Source organism: Aspergillus puulaauensis, chromosome 4 (genome assembly GCF_016861865.1).
Source record: "Aspergillus puulaauensis MK2 DNA, chromosome 4, nearly complete sequence".
Taxonomy (NCBI): Eukaryota; Fungi; Ascomycota; class Eurotiomycetes; order Eurotiales; family Aspergillaceae; genus Aspergillus; species Aspergillus puulaauensis.
In genome coordinates, this window is record NC_054860.1 from 1876320 (window position 1) to 1903959 (window position 27640).

The 27640-nt window shown below is 50.4% G+C and overlaps 8 protein-coding genes and 1 non-coding gene across 9 annotated transcripts; 4 read left to right on the forward strand and 5 right to left on the reverse strand.

Annotated features, from left to right (window-relative positions):
- Positions 1-2675: 2675 nt before the first annotated feature.
- APUU_40773A (Ytp1 family protein) lies at positions 2676-4683 on the reverse strand (the record flags this gene model as incomplete). The annotated part of the gene is made up of 4 exons (XM_041703882.1): positions 2676-2855; positions 2919-3614; positions 3684-4342; positions 4401-4683. The coding sequence occupies 4 exons, from the start codon at positions 4681-4683 to the stop codon at positions 2676-2678; spliced, it is 1818 nt and encodes a 605-aa protein (XP_041556523.1).
- Positions 4684-7071: 2388 nt separating this feature from the next.
- APUU_t40013A lies at positions 7072-7160 on the reverse strand. The gene has a single exon. It is a non-coding gene; the product is annotated as a tRNA-Thr (tRNA).
- Positions 7161-8140: 980 nt separating this feature from the next.
- Positions 8141-10409, reverse strand: APUU_40774A (acyclic terpene utilization AtuA family protein; the record flags this gene model as incomplete). Its single annotated transcript, XM_041703883.1, has 7 exons — positions 8141-8751; positions 8810-8949; positions 9003-9206; positions 9281-9930; positions 9995-10173; positions 10227-10301; positions 10352-10409. 7 exons carry the CDS (start codon positions 10407-10409, stop codon positions 8141-8143), a joined length of 1917 nt encoding a protein of 638 aa, XP_041556524.1.
- A 503-nt stretch (positions 10410-10912) lies between these two features.
- Positions 10913-12728, forward strand: APUU_40775S (uncharacterized protein; the record flags this gene model as incomplete). Its single annotated transcript, XM_041703884.1, has 2 exons — positions 10913-11881; positions 11937-12728. The coding sequence occupies 2 exons, from the start codon at positions 10913-10915 to the stop codon at positions 12726-12728; spliced, it is 1761 nt and encodes a 586-aa protein (XP_041556525.1).
- A 1075-nt stretch (positions 12729-13803) lies between these two features.
- On the forward strand, positions 13804-15832 carry APUU_40776S (uncharacterized protein; the record flags this gene model as incomplete). Its single annotated transcript, XM_041703886.1, has 3 exons — positions 13804-14869; positions 14924-15357; positions 15422-15832. 3 exons carry the CDS (start codon positions 13804-13806, stop codon positions 15830-15832), a joined length of 1911 nt encoding a protein of 636 aa, XP_041556526.1.
- A 652-nt stretch (positions 15833-16484) lies between these two features.
- On the forward strand, positions 16485-18542 carry APUU_40777S (fungal specific transcription factor domain-containing protein; the record flags this gene model as incomplete). The annotated part of the gene is made up of 2 exons (XM_041703887.1): positions 16485-16788; positions 16837-18542. 2 exons carry the CDS (start codon positions 16485-16487, stop codon positions 18540-18542), a joined length of 2010 nt encoding a protein of 669 aa, XP_041556527.1.
- Positions 18543-18983: 441 nt separating this feature from the next.
- Positions 18984-20881, reverse strand: APUU_40778A (uncharacterized protein; the record flags this gene model as incomplete). The annotated part of the gene is made up of 8 exons (XM_041703888.1): positions 18984-19005; positions 19064-19259; positions 19325-19705; positions 19769-19809; positions 19873-20171; positions 20237-20409; positions 20468-20774; positions 20828-20881. 8 exons carry the CDS (start codon positions 20879-20881, stop codon positions 18984-18986), a joined length of 1473 nt encoding a protein of 490 aa, XP_041556528.1.
- Positions 20882-22120: 1239 nt separating this feature from the next.
- APUU_40779S (uncharacterized protein) lies at positions 22121-23456 on the forward strand (the record flags this gene model as incomplete). Its single annotated transcript, XM_041703889.1, has 5 exons — positions 22121-22331; positions 22407-22786; positions 22904-23203; positions 23253-23303; positions 23352-23456. 5 exons carry the CDS (start codon positions 22121-22123, stop codon positions 23454-23456), a joined length of 1047 nt encoding a protein of 348 aa, XP_041556529.1.
- A 281-nt stretch (positions 23457-23737) lies between these two features.
- APUU_40780A (uncharacterized protein) lies at positions 23738-27049 on the reverse strand (the record flags this gene model as incomplete). The annotated part of the gene is made up of 3 exons (XM_041703890.1): positions 23738-25305; positions 25357-25992; positions 26068-27049. 3 exons carry the CDS (start codon positions 27047-27049, stop codon positions 23738-23740), a joined length of 3186 nt encoding a protein of 1061 aa, XP_041556530.1.
- Positions 27050-27640: the final 591 nt, after the last annotated feature.

The window sequence follows — 27640 nt, forward strand, 5'->3', positions numbered from 1 at the left end:
TTTTTTTTTTTGACTTGAGGATAAGATACGGGGACTATGGCTATGGCCGTCCGGACGTACAGTCGGAAAGCAGTAGTCAGAACTTAGGTAGTCGGATGGACTGCGCGTTGAGAATTAGACTACAGTTTGTGACGATCATGTCCATACTATCTACGGAGTACTAGTATTATACCTTCCCTCCTGCCTACCCAGCTATCTTGGGCGGTAAAGGGTTGAAACTCCCCAAATGCAGGTGTACAAGCTCCCATCCATGATGTAGAGAGTTGGTAGCCTGACCTGATCAGAATCGTACTGGAAATGCTTTTAAAACACCCATGAATTTCGAATCGATTGTCAACACCGACGACGCATAACTTGCCGTACCGTACGTATCATAAAGTCCGCCGCCGCGCCTATGGCAAAGATGATAATAGATAAGAAGAAAAGAAGATGACCCTTTCTTTGGTTCGTTGCTAGGAATTATTTCTTTCAAAACAATTTTTTCCATTTCCATTTCCATTTCCACGCCTTGGCCTCCCCCCATTTCCCAATCTCGTATCTAGATATCTTCGTGCCGGACCAAACCCACCCCATGCGCCATCGATTGTATTATTTTTTTCGAACCCGTCGTAATTGCGCAGTAGCATGCTGTATTCAAGCAAATCGGGAATCGGAATCGGAATGGAACAGAATAGAATCCTCCATGACATGGCTAGCGTGTACAATAATAACTGGTGGTGTTGGGATGGGCTGGTACTGGTAGTACCGAGCACGGATACGGAATCGTCATGACGGGAGTAGGATGGTGATTAATTTATCGGTACTGGATTGGGAGCTTTGTTAGCGATTGTCTTGTCTTGATATGGCATGCCAAGTCCATAAAACCCCATCCACATGTCGCTTCTCTTGAAAGTCGAGATTGCAAGAGTGAAATATTCATGCGCGCATAATTCACCCCATCGCGCCCCAGACAGACAAACAGTGGACGGGTAACGAAAGGAGGGGTAAACCAACCTTGAAGAAACCAATGTCGGCGGCCTTCTCACGGAAGCACTGACGGCAGATGTCCATCTAAACGAAAAAAATCCCGGTCAGTTCTGAATATTCCCCAAATAAACACAATTTGAAAAGGACCGGCAGAATTCCATACCCCGTACTTGCGGATCAGACCAGCGCGGTGGGAGCAGACACGGCTATCGGAGAAACATCGTTAATAACCATTCCATTCGATCCAATTTGCGAATTCCCGGTTCAATCGAGTTCAATCAAGTTCATCCAGTTCGAATTCAATATCCATTGTCCCGTTCCTTCTCTTCTCTCTTCTTTCTGTCTTCCTTGCTTATTCGACTTGTCCATCCATCCGTTCATCCATTTATTTCATCGAACTCGAAAAAACCCAGGAGAGGGGAATAAAAGGACCAGGGGGGAAAAAGGTTAACACACCATTGACGGGAACCCTTGCCGTAACTATTCAAAAGACACTCGTTAGCTCATAATCCTCAATCAATCACTTCCGGGAGAATCTGGCCACATACGAGCGAGGACGGCTGTACCACACAGACTCGTGAGTCATCTTGAAGAATCGGCGAAAGAAAACGTCGGGGGAAACGGTGTTGACACGAGGGGGGGTGCTGTGGTGGTCGTCGGCGTCGTCGGTCGGCTGGCGTTGAATGGGACGGAAATCGAAACGAAAAGCGTGCAGTTTAGGGTAGGGCTTTGCGTGGGAATTTGGTGTTGTGGGTTTTTGCTGACTCAGTGGGCTGGCGGGCGCTTGGACCAGGCCGGTTCTCGCTAAGGACCGGATGGGGATTTAGGTCATGTGACTGGCCTAGTATACGGGGGTCTTCTACAGCTGTTTCTGAGAGTCTTGGAGAATGTGGGGCAGCTTTGTAACAGGAGATTGACGATGACGGGAAAGTTGAAAAGCTGATGGAAGCGAAGTTCAAGAGTTTGATATCAAGGTGAGCAGCTGCCCGTAGTTCCTTCCCTGCCCAGATTTAGATAAGTACAGCTTAGGAAGGCGCGAAGGGGCCCCGTTTTACTAGTATACTACCTGCTCTATTACTGGGAACTAGACGTATGCAACCTCGCACTGAGCTGTTTGCTTACTAGTTAAACCATTGAGTGGAGACAAGCGTAGTTAGCGCTAACTACAGTTTTATATACTCAAGTCAGGTATAATATAGTATCCAAAGCATAAGCAATGTTAGATCAAACCACATCATTATTCACATCCATCATCCATCCACCAAACATTCATATCAACAGAGGCACGTAACATGATAAAGGAAATAGCAGCAACAACAGCAACAACAAAAACAGCAGCAGCAATAAAAAGGGGACCTGGTGTACAAGCCATCCATCTGATATGTTCAGCAAGTACTACTTAGTACTACTTTAGGTAGTACTCGGAATAGATAAAACTGTGCACATGGTACACCAGGCCCGACGAAATCAGCGGTATAAAGGGGTATAATACTCTTTCCAAAACACCATGCGACAGGATATTTTCAGTCGCAGTTGAAAGGCTTCTTTAAACAGGACGGGATAGACACTCATATCCTGGAACGTGACGGTAACGCTCGAGACTATATTCAGCGAGTGCGACACTTCAGCGACGAGCCAAGCCAACTGAGCGTATCATGGGTATTATCATTATTCGGATGCAGCGTAATTAAGCCGTAAGCCACAAGCGATTAAGCCGGGAAGCGGTAGGGAGCGAGCTGGGGACGAGTCTTGCGCTTAACAGCCCATGCCTTGATGGAGATAAGGACGATTTCGCACGCCATGACGAAAGCCGTGAAGCCCATGCCGACGGTGAAGGTGAACATTGCGTCGAGTTCGTAGTATTCGATTGATTCGACGACGTTGCGGGTCTAGACATTATATTAGCTTGGGGTTCCGTTTGGTGTTGTTGTTGTCGTTGTTGATGGACTTACACTTAGCATGAAGATGAGACCGCCGGCAATCAAGCAGAACGAGGCGACGATCTCGGTTGGTGGGCGAGAAGGCAGGTATGAAGTTGGAGGCTTCAGGTACATCAGGACGTAGGTCATGGCGCGGGCCAGCGCGAAGCCAATGAGCATGTTACCCCATTGCTTGTGGATCATGGTCGAGGTCATGCTGTTCTGGTGGTGGGATCCCATCATCATACCTAGCAGGAGGATGACCAGGGCCGGCATGGGGTTGAGGGACACGTCCTGGGTATCCGGGGCACGCCAGGAGGTGTGTCCAGTTTCACGCGCTTCAAGGGGAGACGGGGCGCGAATGATGGTGCTGTTCAGCCAGTTCTTGACGCGCCTCGACTCGAAGAGCATCCCGCATAGACCTCCGCCGAAGAACATGATGGCGATTGATGCGTGCTCGAAGTCGGTTGGGGACCAGCCGCGTTTGGTGTTGAGGTTCTCGAGGAAGACATTGCTCACGCCGTAGGAGAAGATGACGGCTGATTCTGTGAATTCGCCGCTGCGGATCTTCGCCTTCCATCCGACAATCTCGCGCGGCGGCTTGACGTTCCAGGCCCAGCCTAGGTCTGCCCAGCAGCCCATGAAGCGGCCGAGGGTCAAGATTCCGTACCAGAAGAAGATACCTCCTTTGATGAAGTGCGCAAGACCGTTGAAGATCTCTCGGCCTCTCTGTGATTTGTCAGTAAAAGCTCACAGTAATAAAAAAAAAAAAAAAAAAAAACATAAAGGAATCCATACCATGATACCGCCATACGTCACGCCACCGGTAGCAATAGCAACGAAACCAAACGGCAGAATAACCCGATCAATAACATGATACAAGAAGTCAAGGACGCGAAGCGCACGACCAGAGACCAAAGCCGGGACACGACGAGCAAGGAAGCGATCAAGGACACGGTTAGCCATGAAGCCACGCGATTGCGTCGCCTGCCCAAGGGGTTCCTCCTCGGGCTTCACAAAGCCATCATCATACTCATCCGCCGATGACGTGCAAGCTGAGCTTGCCCGGCTATGCAGCGACGCCGTGTTCCGCTCCGTGCCCTGCCCGCTGTCCCTCGACCAGCGATACTCATGGCGGATGCCAGCAGGCAAGCTCGTCGGGCTCTCGGCCATATCGTCATCGGTAGACACGGGGAGGAACTGCGCGCGCTCGTAGGCATCCTGATCCGCATCCTTCTCGCCTCGACCGGCGTAGGCGAAGATCAGCGCCATAACGACCTGGACGGCGATGACCAGGGTAGCGATCCAGCCGATCTTGTGGTGGGCATTGTTCACGTAGAGATCAGGGGTCTGGCTGTTGTAGACGATTCCGACAAACAGACCTGCCGCGTTCACGACGAGGAAGGCGAATTGCAGTAGAAGCGCCAGGCGTGATCGCGCGACGCTCAGCATGACAGCTGGAATGGGTCAGTCGGCGCGCAACGATTTGAAGGAGTCAATGGAGTCGATTCTTACCTGCTGGTAACACAAAGCACCATGCGACGACCATGAGCGCAATGTGCGCCACGATCCAGCCTGTGTATTTCCCGTAGGCGAAGTAGCTCATGGGCGAGTTCGCGGCTGGGTGCGGTTGCTCTGGAGAGGACGTGTTCATGGCATGCCCGTGGCCCATGTCCATATCCATGTCCATTTCCGTGTCGATGCCGTGACTGTGGGCGTCATCGCCGTGGGCGAGCGCAGTCGCGACAGAAGCTAGGAGAAAAGCCGCCAGTGCGGCGCGAGAAATGCGCGGTAGCATGGGCGGGGTGATTATCTATTAAATGGACGCAAAGGCCAGAGAATTAAAGCTCTCCAAGTCGACGGAGAGCTGTGGCTAGTCGAGCCGGAGCTCGAGCGCAGCAGCCCGATGTGAAAGTACGGTGTACGGAGCTTTCGGAAGCTGGAGGAGCCTCCGTCGTCACTCTCAATCTATAGGGCTGAGGCGCAAGTATACGGCTCCTGTGGAGGGGAGGGGGGTTGGCGACGGGGAGAGGGTGAGATGGGACGGGGAGGGAAAATCAGCAGCGGCAGGAGAGGGCGCTGGGGGTCTTTTATTCAGTTCCAGCTCGACCTTGCTGTCAAACCGGAATCAGGCGGGGATAGCACAGGAGAAAGCACTGGAGCATGAGGCCTGCAGGAGGCCGTGGCAGTAAGCCCGCAGCGATCCTCGGCCTGTGCACACTCTCCAGTGGCTGGATGTGGACTGTGGAGCGGGTGCTCGGAGTTATTGTTCCCCTACACGTTCTCACAGGGCTGTCTTTATTAATATTATATTCTCCAAGTATTGCATATTAATATTGCATCGTATGAGATGTTGCTCTAGCACACTGTCAGCGTCCAAGTGGCCGGCGTCATGAGCAGTCATACGAGAGTTCGGCGACAGGCTGGATGGATACTGCGGTCTGGGCCTTGGAAAAAATAAAATAAAACTCCCCAAAGAAAACGAGCAATCGGACCAGAATCGGATCGGACAGTCGGACACTCGGCAGAGGCAGTGACTTCAAGGACAGGTCATTTGCAGTCTTGGACTCTTGGAGGTCTAGGCGATGACCTCACCCAAGATCCCTGTTATGTGCCTGATAATTGATTATTACTGATTATTAACTATTAGTTAGCATTTCTGTCACGGGCTACCGGTATGTTGTCAACAGTCAACTAGCGGTGTTAGCGGTTAGCACCGATCGTTGCTTGGCTTCTTTATTGCAACCACCGACTGAAAGAACTACACTGACGCCAGAAGATCAAGATAGGGTATGAGTGTTTTCACTTTTCAGCGTTTGCGCCCTGCGTTTGTAACTTTGCGTATATCCGATAGGGCTGTTGTGGATACAGCCCGCGGGCTATGAAGACGACCTCGACGACCTCATCGTGGAGCTCTGACCTGCCTTGTGCGACAACAGCAGGCATCAACAATTCAAGGTTCAATCCAACGTGTCTGGCAGCCACTGCCACTGGTCAGCTTACGGCATCCTTTGCAGGGGCCCAAGGTTCTACACCGACAGGCTACAGCAGTAGGCGAACACGGTCGCATCAATCACCAGGACATTGTAATTTCATCTTCTCGGGCTCGGGATCTGTAACCCCGCCGCGAAAAATTGGAAATTAGCAAGAAATTCATAAAGCTGACCCTGAGAGCATCGCGCAGATCCTTGTTAGCGCCAGTGGCAGCATCCGCGCTCTTCCGCAGCCAGGGAACCATTGCCCACTCTTACGCCCACGCACCACCTCGCAGGCTCGCAGCCCGTGGATTGCCAGCATTGGGTTGAATGATGCATTCTTATTTGCTCTGCTTCTCATCCCGTGCGGTGGCATGACTCATCGTCTATCTGATGGCTGATATGCCATCAATAGTACACCCGTACAGACGGCTGGAATGCAAAGCCGGACCAGCTGTACTTCCCCGCATGCATTCCTTCATACTCCTCTTACTCCGTATCTCCTGATCAGTTGGCAGGACGTCGCACAGTATAGCTCGCTGACCAAGCCCACGGATATCACTGACACTAGGTACATATTCCAGACTTCCCTATGGTAGAAGGATACAGGATCTTAGTCAAACCCGGATAAACGGGTCACTTGAACAGCCAGTGGGCCCGGTCGCCGACGCAGCCGGCCAATCCGATTCTTGCCTGATCGAGCAAAAAGACGTTGTAGCTTGTGCCGTGAGCCGTGCAGGCGATTTCCAGTTTCTTCGGATGTCGGAACCTTTTTTGCTCTGGCATCCGTGCATTCAGCTTAGCATAATTGTCTAATGTCTATGCTTACTAGTATTAGTCTTATGCTGCCCTGGCCCTGGCCCTCGCCCACTTATCGAAGTTCGCTGCAACCCCTGGACTGCTAAGTAACCTATAAGAAGACATGATCAGACAGCAGCATAATGTTTTTGTTGCTGGTAGTCTACCATGAGGTTGGAATCAAATCTCGTTAACTATACTCCGTACAGTATACGTCGGTCTAACAGAGACGCAGTCTTATTTTGGTGCGTGAAAAAACTGGGCCTCCTCGGTCGGACCCTGCGTCGATCATTACTTTTATTGGAGAGTTATAGTAGTACTGTTATACTCTGTAGAAAGACTTCAGGAACAGTTTTTAATGGTATCTTGACAATAAAACCTTCAGCAATGACGCTTGCTCAAAAAAGTAGGATCGCCAGCGCCAGGACTCGAACCTGTAACTCCTCTGGCCCTTTCGGCAAGTCGCACCCAAGAGGCGTGTTACCAATTACACCAAACTGGCTGTGTTATAGAATCAGGGACCATGAAAGCCAAGAGCGCGGGTCAGCTAACAAAAAGGGTGGAAAGAAATATAAACTATATTATTCACTTTCTCAATACACTGTATCCGTCCGATAAGAATGTGCAAGTAGGGTGAATCATGGATGGTGGCTGAAAGCAGCATCATTTCAAGAATCCGAAATTCCGAATCATGGGGGGTCACCAACCTTAAATATATCATAGACGGCGCTAAGACATGCAAAACTACGCGAGCACACAAAAGCCATGGATGGAATAATATTACTCGCCAGCTGTCAGGCTCGTCGCTCCAGCCGACCCACATCTCTTCTCATAGATGTGGGCCACGCGGACTCCGAGTGACAAGGTCTAGTACTACTAGTCTAGGGGACCAGCTAACCAGGCGAGGAATTCCGGCAATTATTATAAATGCCAACATCCTTGCGAAAAATAATCTCCGAGCCCCCCATAGGAAGTGAGCCCCGGTCGATTGCTCGTCCGGCTTACTCTGACAGGATCCTGGTCCTTAGTGTATGCAGGCGGGTGGTTCCGATTATTTATATTGCAGGTGTTGTTCTCGTCTAAGCGAGCTAGTTATTGTCAGCAGTTTTCGTGCATTATTAATCTAATCAGCTGTTTGATTGCCAATGTATAGCTTCTACCACATAGAGTTCTCTTGAAGTATCCTGGAGTAACCGATCACATAATAAACAGGGAGTTAGTAATGTCTCTAAAAGCCTGTCTTCTCACCCCCTATACTAATACCAAAGTAGCAAGGTCGACACTTCACTGTTTGCATTACTAACGAAGCTTTCACTACAAGGTTGCACGAGAAAAGCTCGCTTGTTGCTAGCTCTAGAATGTAAAAACATACATAGGCCTTCCATAGTGGTGTTTAATGAGAACATATACACTCTTTTCATGTTGACTTTGTAGACAGTTTTCCATAGTATCTGCACTACATATCTTGAAGTACTACTTGTACTATATCTTGCTCCCAAACCCAACAGGCCCCTCAACAACCCTATCCCTAATAAAGTCCACAAACCCCTTCCCAAACCCATCCAACCTCGACGAACTACTAACACCCCTGCCCAAGATCCCATAGACCACAAAATGCACCGCCCGGATGCCCGGGAACTCCACCCGCTCAATATGATAGCTCTCGTCCCAGTCCTCTTCCCCGATGAGCTCCCGCATGCGCGATCTGGTCATGTACCTCCGCAGCCAGGACCAGTGCGCGGGGCTGTTTGTTGTTGGGAATAGACCGACATTCAGGTTCCCGCCTTTATCGCCTGAGCGGCCGAGGGCGAGGGTGCCGAGGCGGGTTGGGTTTGTTTTGCTACTGCCTTTGGGTTCCTGTTCTGGTTTCTGTTCCTGTTCCTGTTCCGGTTCTGGGTCGTAGGACTCGCGGACGTTAACGATATCTGCAGAGGAGTACTGCGGGGGATGTCCAGTATCAAAGCTGCTGATCTTTTCAGGGCCGTCGATGAAGTTTATCATCTCGCTGATGGATGACTGGTTGACTACGGCTGGGTAGTAGGCGAGGAATGGCCGGGGGATGGCGGTGCGCATGTCTAGGGATGAGTGGAAGCCTGGTACCGTTATTAATGTTCTACTTGACGGTTAGGATTTGGGCTTGGAGGGACATACCGGAGAAATGCTTCAATGAGATGTCTCCCATGGCCTTGGCGACTGCACGAACGGATGCTTCGTTGCGAGAGGATGCGAATACACGTAGGTATGTCGTGCTCTCTAGCTGGGAGCGCGGGTTTGCGGCTGGGACTCCGACCCTTATAAATATATTAGTAGATTTCATTGCAGGTGGATGATGGATAACATGTACCTTTGAAACTCCAATGTCTCAAGATCCTTTGCAGCCTCCGCCGAGATAAAATGGCGGAGCTGCTTCTCGAGGAGGTCCCATTTCCTGGCGGTGCCGTAGCCCGTTGCGTTGAGGAGGAGCTGAGCTTCGTAGCCGCCGTGATAGAAAACGGCGCATTTGGTTGTCGGCGGTGGTGGGGAGCCTCTTATACCTGATACGCGTACCCTATAGTACTTGTCAGTTGGAGTGATACAGTTTGAAAGAGCTGCCACTGCTACTGCAGCGTTGGCAGCACATACCTATCCACCCCAGCATCCTCAATCAAAACGTCCTTGAGATGCGCACTAACATCACTATTCAGATACGTCGTTCCCTGCAGCTCATACAAAAACTGACACCGGACCGTATCAACATTGACCACGCCCCCAGTCCCCGGATGTTTCGTAATAACACAAGTCCCATCCCGATTAATATCCGCAATCGGAAACCCAGGCGCAACTAGGTTCTCCAGATCATACTTCGCCTCATCGTCGAACCCCGCAAAATTCCCACCAGTCACATACGCCGAACACTCAATCAGATGGCCTGCAATTAACGACCCAGCAAGCGCATCATAGTCCGTTGCAGCCCAGCCATGCCAGAACCACGCTGCGGCGATTACGGGGCTTGCGTCCGCGACACGGCCGCAGATTATGATATCTGCGCCGCGGCGGAGACCGTCGACGATGCTGCGGGCGCCGAGGTACGCGTGGGCTGAGACCATGGGGACTGGCTTGCTAGTATCGTTGTTGAGGAAGGCATATGTGAGCTCGGATGGAGCAGCAGATGGGTTTCCGGCGTCGAGATGGCGCAGGGAGTCTTTTGTGCTGGGCATGTTGGGGCCGAGGACTGGGTACATGTCGTCGCCTGAGAGGTACGCGACGCGGAGGTTGAGACTTTTCTCAGATACCTACCATAATGTAATTAATACAGGACTCGAGTGTTATATCGCCTTCATAGGTGGATGTGCTTACCAGTCGCTCTACTTTCAGCGCGAGGGCCTTGGGGTCTAAAGCACCCCCGTTGATAACCACCCGGATTCCTTTCTGGGCGATTACGTCGATTGTCTGCTGTAGACCGTGCCATGCTGTTGGTTCATAGCCTGGGTGTTTTCCTTCTCTCCATGCCTGTGCATTATTGGCTAGATTGACCTCTGGAGATGCCAATTAGCTCCTTTCTAAGATATAATTAAGGAGGTAAATTTACCTGCAAGATAATCACCGGTGATGAAGTCGACATCGCCTAGTGTCGCCTGGCGGTACATTTCATATGCTGGGTCGCCTATACCGCATGGTTAATACAGGATACTCGATTAGAGGATTCATTCATACCATGATAGCCGGAGCAGTTGGCGACCCGTACGGGTCTGGCTTCAACGGGGCGCGCCATTTGTATAAAGTCCTTGATCTGGTTGGATATTGAAACTTCGACGATGAACACTGTATTATAGCTACATCATCGGAGATCCTGTCCCATTAATACCCAGAAGATGAAGATGGTGATGTCGGTGAAAATCCCGTGGGCCGTGGCCCACGGAGTATTCAGTATTAACCTCCACACTCCAAGTCACGGACTGGGCATGGGTATGGAATCTGATTTGCGGTCGCCGCTTCGGGTTTGCTTATTTGGTGCACTGCCTCGCGCTAGCTGCAGTAGATCAGTGCTTAGCTCTGAACTGTGAAGTGGGTTCAACGAGGGGTTGTCCGATTGACGACCTCCACGGGCCGTGGATTTCAAGACCGAGGTTGAGCAAGAGGAGTTGAATATCCTCAACGTAAGACAGGCTTACCTATTAAAGCAAGCGAGATGTTAAAACGCTTTAAAGCCCGTGCCATTCCCCCCAGTCACTCAGAAATCCTTCTCGTATCCCAACCTTTCCCAACACCACCACCATGACCATCACAATTCCCACACACGAAACAACACCCGGCGACGCCGTCTACGGACCCGGGACATTCATCGACAAGACCGTCCTCCCTGTCCAAGATGACGCAAGGCGAGTCTTCGAGCTGCTCGCTTCCCGAACACCAGGATTCACAAAGGACAGAGCCGCCTGGGACACAGTGAACTTCTCAGGAAAACCCACGCCCATGATCCCAGGACCAATCAAGAGCGCCGTTGTGGCGTCTGCTCTACACGGGATGGCAGGACTTATTGCAAACGAACTGCTCGAGCTACGTGACGGGAAAGACAAAGACAACCGTACAGTGAACATCGACACCGACCACGCAGGCCTTTGGCTCGGCTCTGTCTTCACGACGTACATCGACGGTGTAGACACCTGCGGTCTCGCCCGGAACGGCAAGTTACGCTCCATGTTCCCGCCAGAGCAGGACTTCGAGCAAGGATTTGGAAAAGGGATTTCCGGCCGCACGACGGCGATATACCAGACCAAAGACCCGAAGGTGTGGTACCAGCTGCACGGGTCTCTGGACGCGGAGAAGACGCTGAAGTCTATGGGGATTGACTCCGGCGTGGAGTTCAAAAAGCCGCAGCAGTACTACGACTATATCCAGGAACATGTGAGGCAGTGGAGCCCTGATGAGCTGGAGATGCATAATGTGCGGCACGGTCTCTGTGGGAGTATTTGCTACACGCCGCAGGGGTGGAGGGAGACGGAGATGGGGAGGATATTGGCAAGACATCCGCTTGTTAATGTTACAGAGGAGACGTATGCGAAGGATACGCCGGCGGTGCCGATGTCTGCTTTTGCACCTAAGGGACAGGATAAGCGGCCATTAGCTGGGATCAAGGTGTTGGAGATGGTGCGGATTATTGCTGGGCCGCAGGTTGGGGTTACCCTTGCTTCGTATGGAGCCGATGTGATTAGGGTTAACTGTAGCAGGCTGGCTGATCTTAATGTGAGTTGCCGTATCATAAATGGAAGACCGGCCAGTGACTGACGATTCCGAATAGGTCCTGCAACTCGTCCTCAACGCTGGAAAACGGACAATCGACTTGGACATCACCAAATCCGAAGACATGGCTCATCTACACTCGCTACTTGCAGACGTCGACATCTTCGTCCAAGGATTCCGCTCAGGCACACTAGACAGAAGGGGCCTGGGTCTGCACAACCTGCTTGAACTTGCAGGCAAACGCAACAAGGGAATCATCTATGTTTCCGAGAACTGCTACGGTCCAGACGGACCCTTCGTCGAGCGCCCCGGGTGGCAACAGATCGGCGACGCTGCATCAGGCAGCTCCTATATCATGGGCCGCTCGCAAGGCCTAGAAGAAGGCACAAGCGTGCTTCCGCCTCTCCCCGTATCTGATATGATCACTGGTCTTGTTGGCGCGGTGGGAGCAATGCTAGCCGTGCGAGAGCGTGCAGTCAAGGGCGGCTCGTATCATGTCAAGAGCTCGCTGGTTGCTGCTGATACGATCTCGTTGGAGGAGGAGGTCGGGCTGTATCCGCCGGAGGTTGTAGAGGAGACGACGCAGCGGTTTGGGTTCCCGCCGATTACGCCGGACCAGTTTGTCTCGGAGGTGCTGATCGGTGTGATTGATGGGTGGAAAAAGGGACTTCCTGGTTATTTGGATGAGGACTCCGAGCTTATGGCCACGTTTGAACAGGGGACCTGGGGTCGTCAGACGCTGTTGAAGCCTGTTGCGCAGCTTAGCGAGGATGAAGCGACGCCGAGATGGATCACGCCGCCGGTGCCGCACTGCCACTATCCACGGGAGACAACCTGGCTGTATCAATGAAAAATAAGATAAGATGTTATTTATAGCGGGAAATATCAACCTAGTCATGGCAGTTGCTCGAGAGTACCTGTACGTGGAAACGCGGGGCTTCCTAATAGGCGAAGGCAGAAGCTCCTCATGAGACCCGTCCACGTATAATGACTATCATCCGACATGTCAGGTTAACATCAGCAATTGTCAGGTGAGCAGAGGTTCTGTCCAATTACAACGAGCCGGAGAGAAGTTACGTTGAACTTCATTAGGACTTACGGTCAGGTACACCGGCGCCTTGAAGTTAATTTGCGCTGCGCGAGCCAGTTTCAAAAAGTTAGTTAGCTGCTCCAACCAATGCCCTGGTCGTTCCTGGTCTGATTTTAGACGGTGGCCAGTCATCGTAGGCACCTCGAGCCATGGTTGTTGCATTTACATGCGGACAACCAGCCTCAGGTTCGTGGTGAACAATTTTGATTCACTTCAATAGAGAAACCATCAAACTTGTCGACATTGACGATTTTGGTGAAGGGATCGTTCTTCACCTCTCATATCAGTGTGGAAGTGGCAAGGTCGACATTCACCGTTTGTACAGTAAACGAAGACTTCACTACAGGGTCACACAGGAAACCTCGCTTGTTCCTAGCGTGAGAATAGATGGGTATAAATAGGCCTCTGCACTCTTTTCATATTGATTTTGTAGAGGGGTTCGGCATCAGGGTGGCCATGGTGGTTGGTGCCTTGAAGTGTAGGATATGGGAAAGATGATACTGATGTCTGCTCAGGGGGGAATGTTTTGATGAGGTAGATTATAGAGAGTTTCCCACAAAACTCTAAGCCTAACTTGATTCACCGTGTCGGCTTAATCTTCAGGTATATAACTCTCCAGTTTTTCCCATTCCCTCCACCTTTCTCTGACCTTTTCCCTAGCACAGCAACCTCTACATCTTCCATCTACATCTTCCATCTACATCTTCCATCTACATCTTCCATCTACATCTTCCATCTACATCTTCCATCTACATCTTCCATCTACATCTTCCATCTACATCTTCCATCTACATCTTTCATCTTTCCCATATCCTACTTCAAGGCACCAACCACCATGGCCACCCTGATGCCGAATCCCCTGTTTTGTCCTTTTTTAACCACCGAGCTCGTGCACGCTTCTGCTACGTTCCAACCACAGCCAAAGACTCTCTTTGACCCGAGCCCACCACCTGCTCGGTCACGGAGATCGGAGGGCTCATCGACTGACACAACGCCAACCCCCGACGCAGATGGCTTCATCGAGACCGACCTCAGGGCCGGTGGACCGAAGCTCTGTGAGTCACCTTGTGAGACGATCCGAAAGCCCCCAACGAACATGAAGAACCTTAATCGTTTCCGGGGGCCCGGATCATCCCAATTGAAGACCAAGATCAGCGACATATGTCGAGATGACAATGTCAGACCCGACTACATGGAGTTCTGCGGTAGGAGATCCATGTATGAGCCAGACCGCATCCCGATTGTTACTCTGGTCGTCGTTACGAAACGCGATTATCCATCCCAAACAAGCTGGACTATTGTTAGCCGCAAGATCTTCCACTACCTTCAGGGAAGTGGTATCACCGACGTATCAGTGGAGATAATAGACGAGGATTTCGAAGAGGATCCACAAATCCATGCCTGTGTCCCGAGCGACGCCATCTTTCCCATCTGGAAACAGGTAGCCATGGAGATCTTCCACAACATCGATTGCAGGGGCGTCTTCACAATCGGCTGCTTCCGGATTGGCGACGAAGATGACCGTCTTAAGTGTCCGCCAACCATCCTTTTGGGCGTGGATCGCTCAGTTAAGCGGGACTGGAAGCCGGCTAGGGATACGATTGTTGCAATCCTCGACAAAAGAGGCTTGATTGACGTTGCCGTTACCATTCACAAAGATAACAAAGTGGCAAGACGCCGCGGCATAAGTGACCGCGAAGGTTTCGCGGCCGAGGACTGTCGCAAGGATCCAAATTTCGGTACGTGCCTGAGTCCATGGGACAGGAAGGATGAACAAGGAACGCTGGGAGGATGGGTAGAAGTCCAAAACCCGAAGAATGGGGTATGGTCTACGTTCGCCCTCACATGTGCGCATTGTTGCTTTCCCAGAGAGTGTGCTGTTTCTCCAGAAGACCGTCAAAGTACGTTAGACTCTGCAACGTTTCAATGAGGGCGAAAATCTAACATAAACTTAGTGGTTCGGCACTGGACGCAGCAGGGCGTTCGCGTCTACGATGAGCACAAAAAGCGCCTCCTGCCGATTGATTCCCCCAGCTATCGGGACATCAGGACTGAGCTTGACGTGCTTGCGAAGCAAATCGAAGGGTTTGAGTCGATGGAACAATACCGAAGAGTGGAGGAGCTCAGGGCAAATGATGAGTTTGTCGTACCCTCCTGGGAACGTGATTGGAAGAACATCTCGGCAGCTCTTACTCGGCGCCAGAAGGAGCGTCACACTATCAAAGAGTTCCTACATGACAATCAAAACGGCTCCAGACTAGGGACAGTGTTCGCGGCTTCTGGTCTTCGAGAGGTAATATCCACGGACGACCCGAAAAGCCTTTCTATCCGGGACTGGGCTCTTGTCCGGGTGGATGCTGGACGGGCAGTGGGAAAGAATACGTTCCAGGTAAGCCAAGTCGAGCTCTTCATTAAAATCGGCTGCTTGTTTCTAATCGGATGACTTCACTTAGAGCCCACCAGAATTTGACGTGGCAGACCTCAGTGAGCTGACGGAGTTCGGCTCTAGGCTCCCTGCGCTGGACGAGGAATTATTTAAAATCGGACGCGCAACGGGATACACAAAAGCAAAGTACGGAAACTTGTACAGTTGCAATATTGCTACCAAGACTGTTAATGGAAAGAAGGAAGATGTCCCAACCTGGGAGCATGTTTTTCTGGGCGCAGCACACGGATACCCTGCCGTTGACCAAGGCGACTCAGGATCCCTTGTGTTCAATAAACTCGGCACTGTTCTAGGAATGATATTCGGAGGAAACGGTCAATGTAATCTCGGATACTTCACTGCAACCCACGATCTCCTCTCCGACATCAAGCACATTACAGGAGTGCAGGAGATTCGCATTCAAGATGGTATCAACTAACCTCAAATCTCTTAACAATATTGTGTGGTCCCGCATGCTTCCTTGTCTATACTGGGGTAGGTACTATGCAATTCGTGAGCATAGCCTGAAAGAGCCATACCTTGTTGATAGGAGATGGGGACATGGGGCGACTTGATTTAATTTCTGAACTGCACCCATAGATTCTTTTTTGTCAGTTGCGTGCAGTCTAATCCAATGGGATCTTCAAATATCTGGAGTTCTTTGGATAGTAATATACCTGTTAACGCCTGTCGTAGACGATGGGCCAGGGCGGCGTTAATCACGTGTTGCCATTTCGGGTGTCTCGGTTGAGTCTGAATCTTGACCATTCCATCGTCTCAATATATTCTTCATACTTATCCAGCATGTCTCTATTATATTCTTGAAAGTATGGATGAAACACGGTCTTCCCGGGTTGCAAAGCGGCGCCCAGCCAAGGTGAGTAGATAGCTAAACGATGTGATCGTCCATGGACATATTTGACAACAGTGTAGGCGTGCAACACCTGTCGACGAAAGAAAGTCAAGTGCGACGGGAAACGACCGATTTGCTCTTCATGCATGATTTTCAAGCTTCCTTGTGGCTTTGAAGATGCTGGGAGTCAGCCTACCAGTCGTTTCACTCGGTGTGTTGAATCCGTCTGACATGTTCCATGGAATGGGGTATTAATTTGCTATTCTCCAGTGCATATGTTGAGGAGCTAGAAGAGCGCATCAAACAAATGGACGATCAGTTACAGCAGCTGCGTCGGGGTGAAAGCCTGCCTCAGCCGAATAATCGAGAATCGCCAGTCCCTGTGGATGTTACCAGACCATCCGGGCTTGATCGTTCTGAATCAGAGGAAAGCATATTTTCTGCTCCTCGAGCTCCTGATGATAGATCCTCCGGCAGTCCACAAAACTCTGACCAGCCGTCGTATTTCCTTCGAGCGCACGATGGCAAGATGCGCTTCTTTGGTAAGTTCTTCACCGCGACATCCGAATTGGCTGGCTGACATGACTCAGGGGCGTCCTCTGGATTTGGTATCCATTGCTCTCGGGAAGCCAGTCAGTCAAAGACTGGACGGCCCAGGCTAGGCTGGGGAAATGTAGCCAGACGGAATGCCACTCAGTGGCCATTAACAAACTGGGTTCCCCGAATACTCCAAGACAGCATTGAGAAACGTATCACCCAGCCTCTACCGTCAAAGGAGACTACACGGGCTCTAGTGGCCGAGTTCCGTACTACCTTTAACCAAGTCATCCCACTTGTTGATGATACGTCACTCACGCAGTTAATAGAGAGGCAATTCTCATGGAACCCGGACGAGAGCCCTTCATCGTGGGTCTTGATCAACGTTGTCCTTGCCTTTTCTTACAGGGGGCGGGCACAGTCATCGACACACGAAAGTAGCGACTACTGGAGGATGTCGCTAGGCCATATCAAAAACGCTTTAAACGTGTTGGTCGAGCTTTTACTTCGCAATGCAGATCTTCCCACCGTTCAAGGAATACTGGGATTAGCCATCTATTTCCAGGGCACACCAAACGCCCAAGCCCTATTCATGCTTGCGGCATCGGCAATGCGCCTTGCTCACTCGATCGGGTTGCATAGAAACACCACAGCTGACTTCAGTCAATCCGAGATTGAAGAGCGACGCAGGACTTTCTGGATCGCATTTATTCTGGACGCTGATATCTCCATACGTGTGGGCCGCCCGCCGGTCCAGGATATGGAAGACTACAGTACACCCCTGCCAGCTGAATCACCACACGACTGTAGAGGTATCATCTCGATCGATGGAACATCCATTAACTTTTTCCGCCTCCTCACGCAATTTGCGATTATTCAACGGCAGGTCTACCGGCATCTCCAGACTGTAGTCGTCACCAAGCAGCCCAAAGAGATAGCCCTTGAGTCTGCATTGGCTTGCGAAAAGGCCCTTTTGCAGTGGAGATACTCATTCCCTGATATATTGCAACCTCAGCACCCATCTCCGTCCGAGGCTCCTTACGCCCATCTACATGCCTTGCGCTTATGTCTTGCGTACCATTGCTGCTACGCCAGTCTCCGCCAACTCCCTCTGGTCTCTCCTACTCTAGACAATCCCAGATCCCAGGAAAACCTTACAGAGGTCGATAAGGACATAGCCGCGCTTTGCCTCCGCTCACTGGCCTCTGCACGATCTGCGCTGCGCCTTCTTCCACACCTGCGCGTGCTCGGGCCCAGCCACAAATGGAACGTGCTCTACTTCTTCGCAACAGCATCCGTGGCTCTATCATCCGAGATCCGGATTCATCCTACGCACGGGCTCGCGAATGATGATTTAGCCATGGCCCACGAAGCCGTCGAGTTCCTTACAGCCGTCTCGCATGAGGAACCCGGTACATATGTCGACTTTATCTTGAGCGTGTGTTCGGATTTAGAAATTTCTGCTAGGCGGGCTATCCACGAGGCACGCGACGCGCCAATCGGAACAGATGATAATGATGTTGTCGATATACCTGGCAATATTGACTTCGCGGGGCAGCAGCAACAGCAGCAATTTGCCAACTACTCTGAAAATTATGGCAGACTTTTCAATAGCGACCCTGCTGGGCTTCTTACAGATCCTAACTGTGACTTTCTCAACTCGCAGTGGTTTGCTCCTCCGTTTTGGAATTGGCAGGATATGATCATCGGCGTGCCTGACTCGCCTGAAATCAATAGACGGACGGATGACTTCACGTGAGGGTGTATAAATATAGAGTATATGAGGCTCTGAAGAGCACGGCAGTCTGCATATCCGATTTATACCAGATAAAACTGACTCGCGGGGTACCCTACAGACAAGCCTTCGATTCTAATGGCGCCAATTCCATTCTCATGGGATCATTATGGTAGCTCTCTGTGCTCGGGTCTGAGATGGTCCATGGTCATCACCGCGATTCGTATCAATAGTGGCAAGCAGAGTCCAAGTCAGACCATTAACGTAGTGGACAGGAACAAAACCTTGAATGGGCCTCATGATCCACGGTCCATTGTTTTATAAGGGTGAAACTTTATCAACCAGCAAGAGATTGGTCTGTCCATGGTAAATGTCTACTGGCCTGATCTACTACCTTCAAACATCCACTGATTTAATTGCTTGTATGATATGTATACAAACTGAGCAAGTATATCATGTCATTCTCTACAACTTCGGTACATCGAGCCTACACGCCTGTTAGCACCTTACCAACAAACTTAACCATGAAAGAGGAAAATACATACTTGATATGGATACTCTTCGGCTCGGTATACTCCAACAAGCCATATTTACCCAACTCCCTTCCCTGCCCACTCGACTTGATCCCCCCAAACGGCGTATTCACCTGCGGCAGGAAAGGCGAGTTCACAGCAACACCACCGCACTCAAGATTGCTCGATACTCTCAACGCCCGGTCGAGATTGGATGTATATACAGAAGCTATCACGCGTTAGCTCAGTTCGTTTCCAACAAAAAAAGTACAGAAAAGAAGAGGAGAGACAAACCCGCAAGCCCATAAACCGAGCCGTTCGCCAACCTTAACGCCTCCTCCTCACTCCCAAATGTCTGGACAACCATAACGGGCCCGAAAATCTCCTCTGTCACAACGGGGCTTTCCGGGTCCGGGTTCACAAAGATAGTCGGCTTAATGAAGTATCCCTGCTCGCCCTTCTGGCCGCCGCCGGTCAGCAGCGTTGCGGTCTTCTTGCCGATCTCGATGTAGGCCATGATCTTGTCGAACTGCGCCTTGTCGACGATGGGGCCGTACATTGTTTTGGGGTCGAGGGGGTTTGAGCCGAGGGTGGCTTCGGCGTTGGCGAAGGCGGCTTTTAGGCCCGCGAGGAACTTTTCGGCGATGGTGTTTTGGACGAGGACGCGGCTTGTTGCTGGGGTTGTTATCATCCATTCATCTTGAGGATATAGCTAGGGTTTGGGGGATGGGGACTTACCAACACAGACCTGGCCCGAGTTAAACAAGAACCCACATACCCTAATATATCCGTCAATATCTATCTTCAAACCTTGCAGTAGATAGAGGAAAAGATAAACATACCCCCCCAAAGCCTTCTCAATCTCCACATCATCAAACACAATCGCAGGACTCTTCCCACCAAGCTCCAGCGTCACCTTCTTCAGATTACTCTTCGTCGCAAGATCCTGCACCGCCTTGCCCCCACCCACAGAACCAGTAAAGCTGATCTTCGCAATCCGAGGATGCGACGCAAGCAGCGCACCCGTATTCGCTGCCCCGTTGAGAATCTGGACCAGGCCAGCCGGGAACCCGGCTTCGGCGTAGAGAGCGCCCAGTGCGAGAGCCCCGAAGGGGGATTTCTCGGAGGGTTTGAAGATGAACTGCATATCTTTTAGTACCATTTATCTTAATACTGATGTTAGGTTAAGTAGTTCAAGGGACGCACGGCATTCCCCGCAGCAATGGCAGGGGCGATTTTCCAGCCGATGTACATGAATGTTGCGTTCCAGGAGGCGATGCCGGCGCAGACGCCGAGGGGTTCGTGGCGCACGATCTTGTATACCCCGTTGTGTTCGGGGAATGTCTCGCCGCTGATTTTGTCGGTCCAGCCGGCGTAGTCTATCAACCAATCCATATCAGTATCAGTTCTGTCAATTAATTGCATCCAGGGGATTACATCTGTAAACCTCGGCCATATGGGCAATATCAAACTGGATCGTTGGGGAGACCGGTTTCCCCGTCGGCAGGGACTCGAGTGTGGCTAGACGCTCTGCATCGCGCTCGACAAGGTCCGCGAACTTTAGCATGCATGCTTGTTTTCTGGCAGGGGAGAACTGGGCCCAGGATGTTTTGTAGGCGGATGTTGCTGCTGCGACGGCGGCGTCGATGTCTTGCTTGTTTGCGGCGTGGGCGGCGTGCGGGATTGGAGAGCCGTCGTAGGGGTTTGTCACGGAAAGGCGGTCGGGTGAGTTACTGTCGACGTACTGTATTTATTAATATCTAGAAGCCATAAGCAAGAGTGGTGGTCAAGGGGTACCTGGTTGTTGATGAAAAGTTGGGTCGGAACGGAAGTTAGGGCTGGGGACGACATGTTGGCGGGTTAATCGGGCAGCATTCAATTTAGAGAAAAAGAGGCAAAAAGCGAGCTGAATGTTTTCAGAGGGAGATGAGGTGTTTATAAGCGCAATAAGATCTGTACGACTGCAGCTTTTACTTATTTCGGTGTAGGTATCATTGCTGGCGTGGAATAATTCCGGGTTTCCGCATCGGCCGTTCCGCACTGTCATCCATTCCGAGATTACCATGAACAAACAGTCTTAACTTAGTTATAATATTCCCGGGTTTGGAGTTAACTGGGTTAACTGAGTTAACTGCATTATCTCCGGGCCAGGACGGACTCCGAAAGCTCATCTCCTTATTGGGTTACCAAGCAACACGCACTTCGTACCTCTGGATAAAGAGCCATATGTAGGTATGACAGGAAAGCTGACCTCAACACTTGTTTATTAGTGAGATAACTACCGAATCTGCATCGTCCTCCGTGGATAGGACTATGCCTGCACTAACTCCAGAGTCCAGACCATGCACGTGCCTAAGCAGTCATAACTGACTAGTTATCAATCGGAGTCTCCCCCCGCACTCTCACATTGCCAAGGGTTCTTAAGAGTATCCGACCCTGGCCGACGTTTCACATAAAGTAGAGGCTAAGTCTCACAGCGCAATTGCATTCGATTTGATGGGGCTGATGCGTCCGTGCACGAGTACCCGACGATGCGGTCGCTGGTCCGTCGATTGGCGATCAGATTGCCGAGATCAGGAGAAGTCATGCTCTGTATGCTCTGTACATGCTCTTACTTATGCCCCTGTCCATTTATTGAGGACGAGAGTTAGTAGTTACGAGACATTGTCCTATTTACTTTCGCTATTCTATGTATTTTCGTCTATTGCAATAGTGGCTGAGGGTTAGTTTCTTTGGCGTTGGAGTGTTACCGCGGTCGGCGTGATGTAAACAGAGGAATATCTGGATCACTTCGTAGTTCACTTCTTGGATCACTTCATAGATCACTTCATGGATCACTTCAGATTTCAACTGACCAGTTCCATGCAGAGCCAGTTGGATCAGGATATCCAGCTTGTCATAATAACACCGTTGATTTGGAATCATCCATCATCCATCAACAACCGCTCCACCAAGCGGGGAAAAAGGGATTGTCGCCCCGCAAATAGCGCCTGGGGTTGGACCCCCAATCTAGTTCTCCCTCCTGGAAGTTATTCTCGTTCTTCGTCTTATTTCTTTCTCTTTTCCCCCTCATGTTGAATCTTGACTCTCATGGCCGTGACCAAAGCTATCGTCGCCCGCGAGCCCCGCTTCACCGCGCTCAGCTGGGCCCTGGAGGATGTCACCGTGTGCGAAGAGCCTGGTGACGACGAGGTGCTGGTGGAGATTATCGCCTCGGGCGTCTGCCACACCGATATCGTGCTCTCTGCTGTTCCCAGCGGGCAGTTTGGCATTCAGTATCCCAAGGTTATGGGGCATGAGGGTATACTCTTCCTACCTTTCCTATATATCTACCGGATCGTAACAATGCTAATGTTGGGTAATGTTGGAAACAAAGGCTCCGGATACGCGCGCAAAGTTGGCAAAAACGTAACAACCGTGCAAAGCGGCGATCCCGTCCTTCTTTCCTTCTACTCCTGCGGTGCGTGCGACCAATGCGCCGAGAAACACCCGTCATACTGCCACTCGTTTGCGATGGAGAACTACATCGGGCGGAAAGGACATGTGAATTCTGCGCCGGCTGCGGGGGACAAGAAGGAGGAGGAGATATACTCGCGCTTCTTTGGGCAGTCGAGTTTCTGTCGGTATAGTATCGTCGACAAGGCGAGTGTCGTTAATGCCAAGGGCCTGGTGCGGAATGAAGAGGAGATGAGGCTCTTTGCGCCATTAGGCTGTGGGTTCCAGACGGGGATGGGCGCGATCGATAACATTGCCCAGGTGGGTGAGAACAGCGTGCTTGTTGTTTCGGGGATGGGGAGTGTGGGATTGGCTGCTCTGATGGTATTCACTCCGTCTGCATACCAGGATACTAGGCAACAGCGGCTAATTGTGTAGACTGCAAACATCCGCAAAATCAAAACGATCATCGGCGTCGACCGGATCTCCAGCCGGCTGCAGCTCGCGAAACAGCTCGGCGCTACACATACCATCGATACCTCGCCGGTGGGGTTCAACATGCACAAGGCGATCTGCGGCATGTTTCCCAACGGCGTCGACTGCGTTATCGACACGACGGGCACGCCGGCCATCATTGAAGATGGGCTCAGGGCTCTCCGGAAAGGGGGGAAACTCGTCCTGATTGGTGTCCCGCCGATGCAGTATGAGTTGAGTGTAAACGCGATACAGCATATAAATGTATGTCTAGCTACCTCGACGATGGGATGGACTTGAGCTAATGGCGCAGACTGGTCGATCTGTGATCGGGTGTCTTGAGGGGGACTGTGTTCCTAAGGATGTACGTCCACGACGTCCTACTTACTCGTACACTGCTGACAATCTCTAGGCAATCGCAACCATAGTCCAGTGGTACCGGGAAGGCCGCTTTCCAATTGAGAAACTAGTCACATACTTCGAGGTGCGTTGGCCACTACCAGAGTTCTATATATAGACTGACACGAGCAGGCACACGAATTCAAACAAGCACTGGCCGGACTGGACGACGGATCCGTGGTCAAGGCCGTGCTGAATTGGAATAACGTATAATTATATAAATTAAGCTCTAATCCAGTCTCGCATCAACGATGTACATGCATATACATATCAGATATGGCTGTCATTAGATAAGACCTGACGCCAATCGCTATAATACAGGCAACAAACAAATAAAATAAAATAAAATAAATAAACCAAAATCTGATTTCTGCGGAAAATTCTATATAGAATGTCTCTTTACTGTGGGCTTTCGGGTACAGAGCTGTGGCGGCGATTGAGGTCTAATTCCCGGGCTGCCTGGACTAGCTGGACTACCTGAGCTGCCGGGAGGATGGTGGGTGGTGTCAAAGGAGTATTGCCTGCTTTAGCGACAAAGGTAGCAAGAGAGGCCAGATAATTAGCCGCTGTTTGTGTGTTAGAATGTTCAGGACCCAGTGCCTTTCTATAACCTGTCAACGCTCGCTGGAGCATCTTCTCTGCCTCTTTCAGCCTGCCCTGGGCCCAGTAGAGAAGACCCAGATTGTTGACTGCACCAAGGGTAGATATATGATCTAGACCCAGTGCCTTCTCAAAGCCTGCCAGTGCTTGCTGAAACATCTCTTCTGCTTCTTTTAGCATGCCCTGATCCATGTAGATAGTACCAAGGCTATGAATTGACTCAAGGACGGATGTATGATCTGGACCCAGTTCCTTTTTAAAGCCTGCCAGTGCTTGCTGATGCGTATCTTCTGCATCTTTTAGCTTGCCCTGATATCTGTAAAGATTCCCAAGACTGCTGACTATTGTGATAGTGGATGGGTGATGTGGACCGAGCACTTTCGTATAGCCTGCTAGTGCTTGCTGATGCATCTTCTCCGCCTCTTCCAGCTTGCCCTGATCTCTATAGAGAAGACCAAGATTATTGAATGCCAGAATAGTAGATGTATGATCTGGGCCCAGTGTCTTCTCAGAAGCTTCAAGTACTTGCTGATACATTTCCTCCGCCTCTTTTAACTTACCCTGGACCCAGTAGAGAACACCAAGATTGTTGACTGTATCAAGGGTAGATGCATGGTCCCGACCCAGGATCTTCTCAAAGCCTGCCAGTGCTTGCTGATACATCCATTCTGCCTCTTTTAGCTTGCCCAAAGTCTGATAGAGGTTCCCTAAGCTGGCTAAAACTTTCCACACATCAATTCCTTCGTCTGGCCAGTACCTCTTCGTGCGAAGCAGATGGTTTGCATGTGGAAGTAACCGCCGCTGAAGCCTTGCATAGTCTCGGTTGTTCGGGGCCGGGATCATAGACCCAACCGAGACCAGCGCCAGTCCATATAGCTGAGCTGTATGTTTGTCTGACTCGGCCATGTAAAGGCACCAGTCCTGTACCACTGGATGTAATGTATAACTGCCCTCCTTTTGATTTGTCTCAACAAGGGAAAACCCAACTAGTATCTTGATCTCTGTCTTGAAATATAGTTTGCTGCAGACTGACATGCCAAACCAGTCTGGCAGGTCGGTGCAATTCAAGCCGTGCTGAATCAATTCGAACCAGATATCCCGGTTATTATAGCAGGCAAGTAAGAGCAGCAGCATTGCAGCTTCTGGCTCACTTTCCTGGATTTCCTTATACGTGATCATCCATGTCTCTAGTATGTTTCCTTGTTGGTAGTGGCGTGTGGGCCTGGAACAAGACTGCAAGTCTGCCCATGAATCTTTATAGAGCTGTAAATATTCTTCAACGCTCGTTCCGGTTTCGCGCATGAATGCTCCAGCGATGACAATTGCTAGCGGCAGTCCATCCAGGCAGTCGGCGAGGGCAACGTAATCTATAAATATTAGAATTAAACGTAAGGCTTATGTATCAAGTGTTTCCCTACCTAGATTGCTATCAAGGTCTTCCGTGGTATTATCTACCGACAGACCGCTGCTTTGCAGGAGCAGTTGAATTGCATCCTTAAACTCAAGTTTGTGGACTGGAAAAGACTTCCCAAGCTCCGTCAAACCGTGTAGCCGAGAAGTAATAAGAATAGAGCCGTGATCTGCCGTGGGGAAGAACTGGGCGATGTCATATCCATCGTCAACATCGCTGTCGATGGGAGAATATTGATCGAAATTGTCAAAAATGATTAACCACCGTGAATTTCCCTCTGCTGACAGCCACTTCAACACTTTCCTAGCTCTTTTTTCCACTTCCTCATCATTTACCGCCTTATTATCGCAGGACTCTCCTGGTAATCGGGGTAATACTGAGCTCAAAGATTGTAAGAGCGTGCCTTCATCCTTGCCACTTAGCCAAAGGACAGCACTAAAGTCCTTCTTGTGATCACGCGCGAAGCGAATTGCGAGCTGTGTTTTCCCTATACCGCCGAGCCCATGAAGCACAGCAACTTTCTGGGACTGGGGAATTGCTGGTTGTAAATAGTCCCATAAGTGCTCTAACTCGTCTTGCCGTCCCAAGAAATCTTGAATCACGGGCACCGTGGCTAAGTCGAAAGGGACATCAAAGCAGGGTGCTACGCGAAAAAAAATGTTTAGAAATGGATTCAAAATATATAAGAGGTCTATAGATATGGATTAGAGGCTCTTACCAGCATTTGCCAAAGCTTCTTGCGCTGTTGGAGTATTTTCAATATGATTGATTGGAACCACCAAAAGAAGCTCTCTAGCATAGGCCGCTGCCACCGCTGCTGCGTATCCTTGCCAGTCCTTGTTCTTATGAGAGTCAGCATAGTCACAAATTCCCCGAATGACTATACAGGGAAAGTCGTTCATGAGCCCTGCAGCCTCCATCTCCACGCAGTAAACCTCCAAGTCTTCCGCCAGCTGGTCTCGATGCCTGCCATATTTAACTACCTGATTTGCAGATGCAATCAGTCCATAGTGAATGACAGGTTCATCATGACCCCGTGAAGGTCTTGAAACAAGTCTGGACCGATCACAACCAGAACAGTCATTCGATCCTCCATGCTCGTATTCCACCTGGTATAAACAGTCCGCGTGGCTTGGTCGGACGAAATTCGCAGCTCCGTGAGGTGCCTTGGCTTCGATATTAGCGATAAATGTAAGAATCTGACTCTCTTCTGTGAGGTGATGCGCTTTGAGTGTGGCGAGCGCAGTCAGCAGAACCTTTGGCGGCCTGTTGAGCATCCCTGTACGCTGGAACTGACCGCCGCTCAAGGATTTACCCATATCATATTGTATCACACCTCCAAAAGTGCCTGTTGGCTCGCTCACGACGATATCGCCCAGTCGAATGTCTGCATCGCTGCTTGGTACCCCTCCGCCTATACCAACCATGAGGCCAAACCGGATGGAGTGGAAGCTGGATAATAACTGCATCGCCACTGTTGCAGCTGACGTTGTGCCATATGCGCCGCTTGGTAAACAGGCAATAACTATATTGTGCTCTCTAATATTTCCCAGAATGTACGTATTCTGATCTGTTGGCGGGAGGGGTAGAGGCGGGTGTATTGTATCCAACATCAGCTTCGCAGCCGCCATCTCGAGCGGCAAGGCGCATATCCATCCGACCGTGTAATCTTTATGGGATAGAGGGGTGCTGGCTGACATAGTGGACTGTAGAATGATTAGATTCCGAAGAAAGTGTAAATAATTGATAAGTCACTGGGCAGTTGCTGTAAATGAAGCCAATATCATGGACCACAAGTCTTGAGATAGCGTCGACACCAAATCACGCAAGAACTTTGTGGAATTTACCACTTGACTAAAAAGGGCACCCTTTCTTAGTAAGGGTGTTTTGCTTTTTATTGCATGTGTCCAGTCTGACACCCCTATGAGCTGCGGTGTTTATCGAGGTGTGACTAAGAGTTCTAAGCAGGAATCTGTCCAAAGTGAATACTGTTGAGGAAAGAGCGAGGGGGGTCATGATATTCTGCCTGTTTACTACAACTCTTTGTCAAGAACCATCCATTACCAACCAAGCATCTATTAGCAAAGGCCTCGGTATTAATATTCCACGAAGGACTATCCAGATATTTTTTCTTACTCTATAGCACTCCTATAACTATATATTACTTCATGCTATCTAAAAAAAACCTTCTAATATTACTTTAGTATTAAGAATTAAACCTTTTATACCTAGTATATAACTACTTAAAATAAAGATCTCTCTAAACGCTACATAAATCATAAAGCATAATA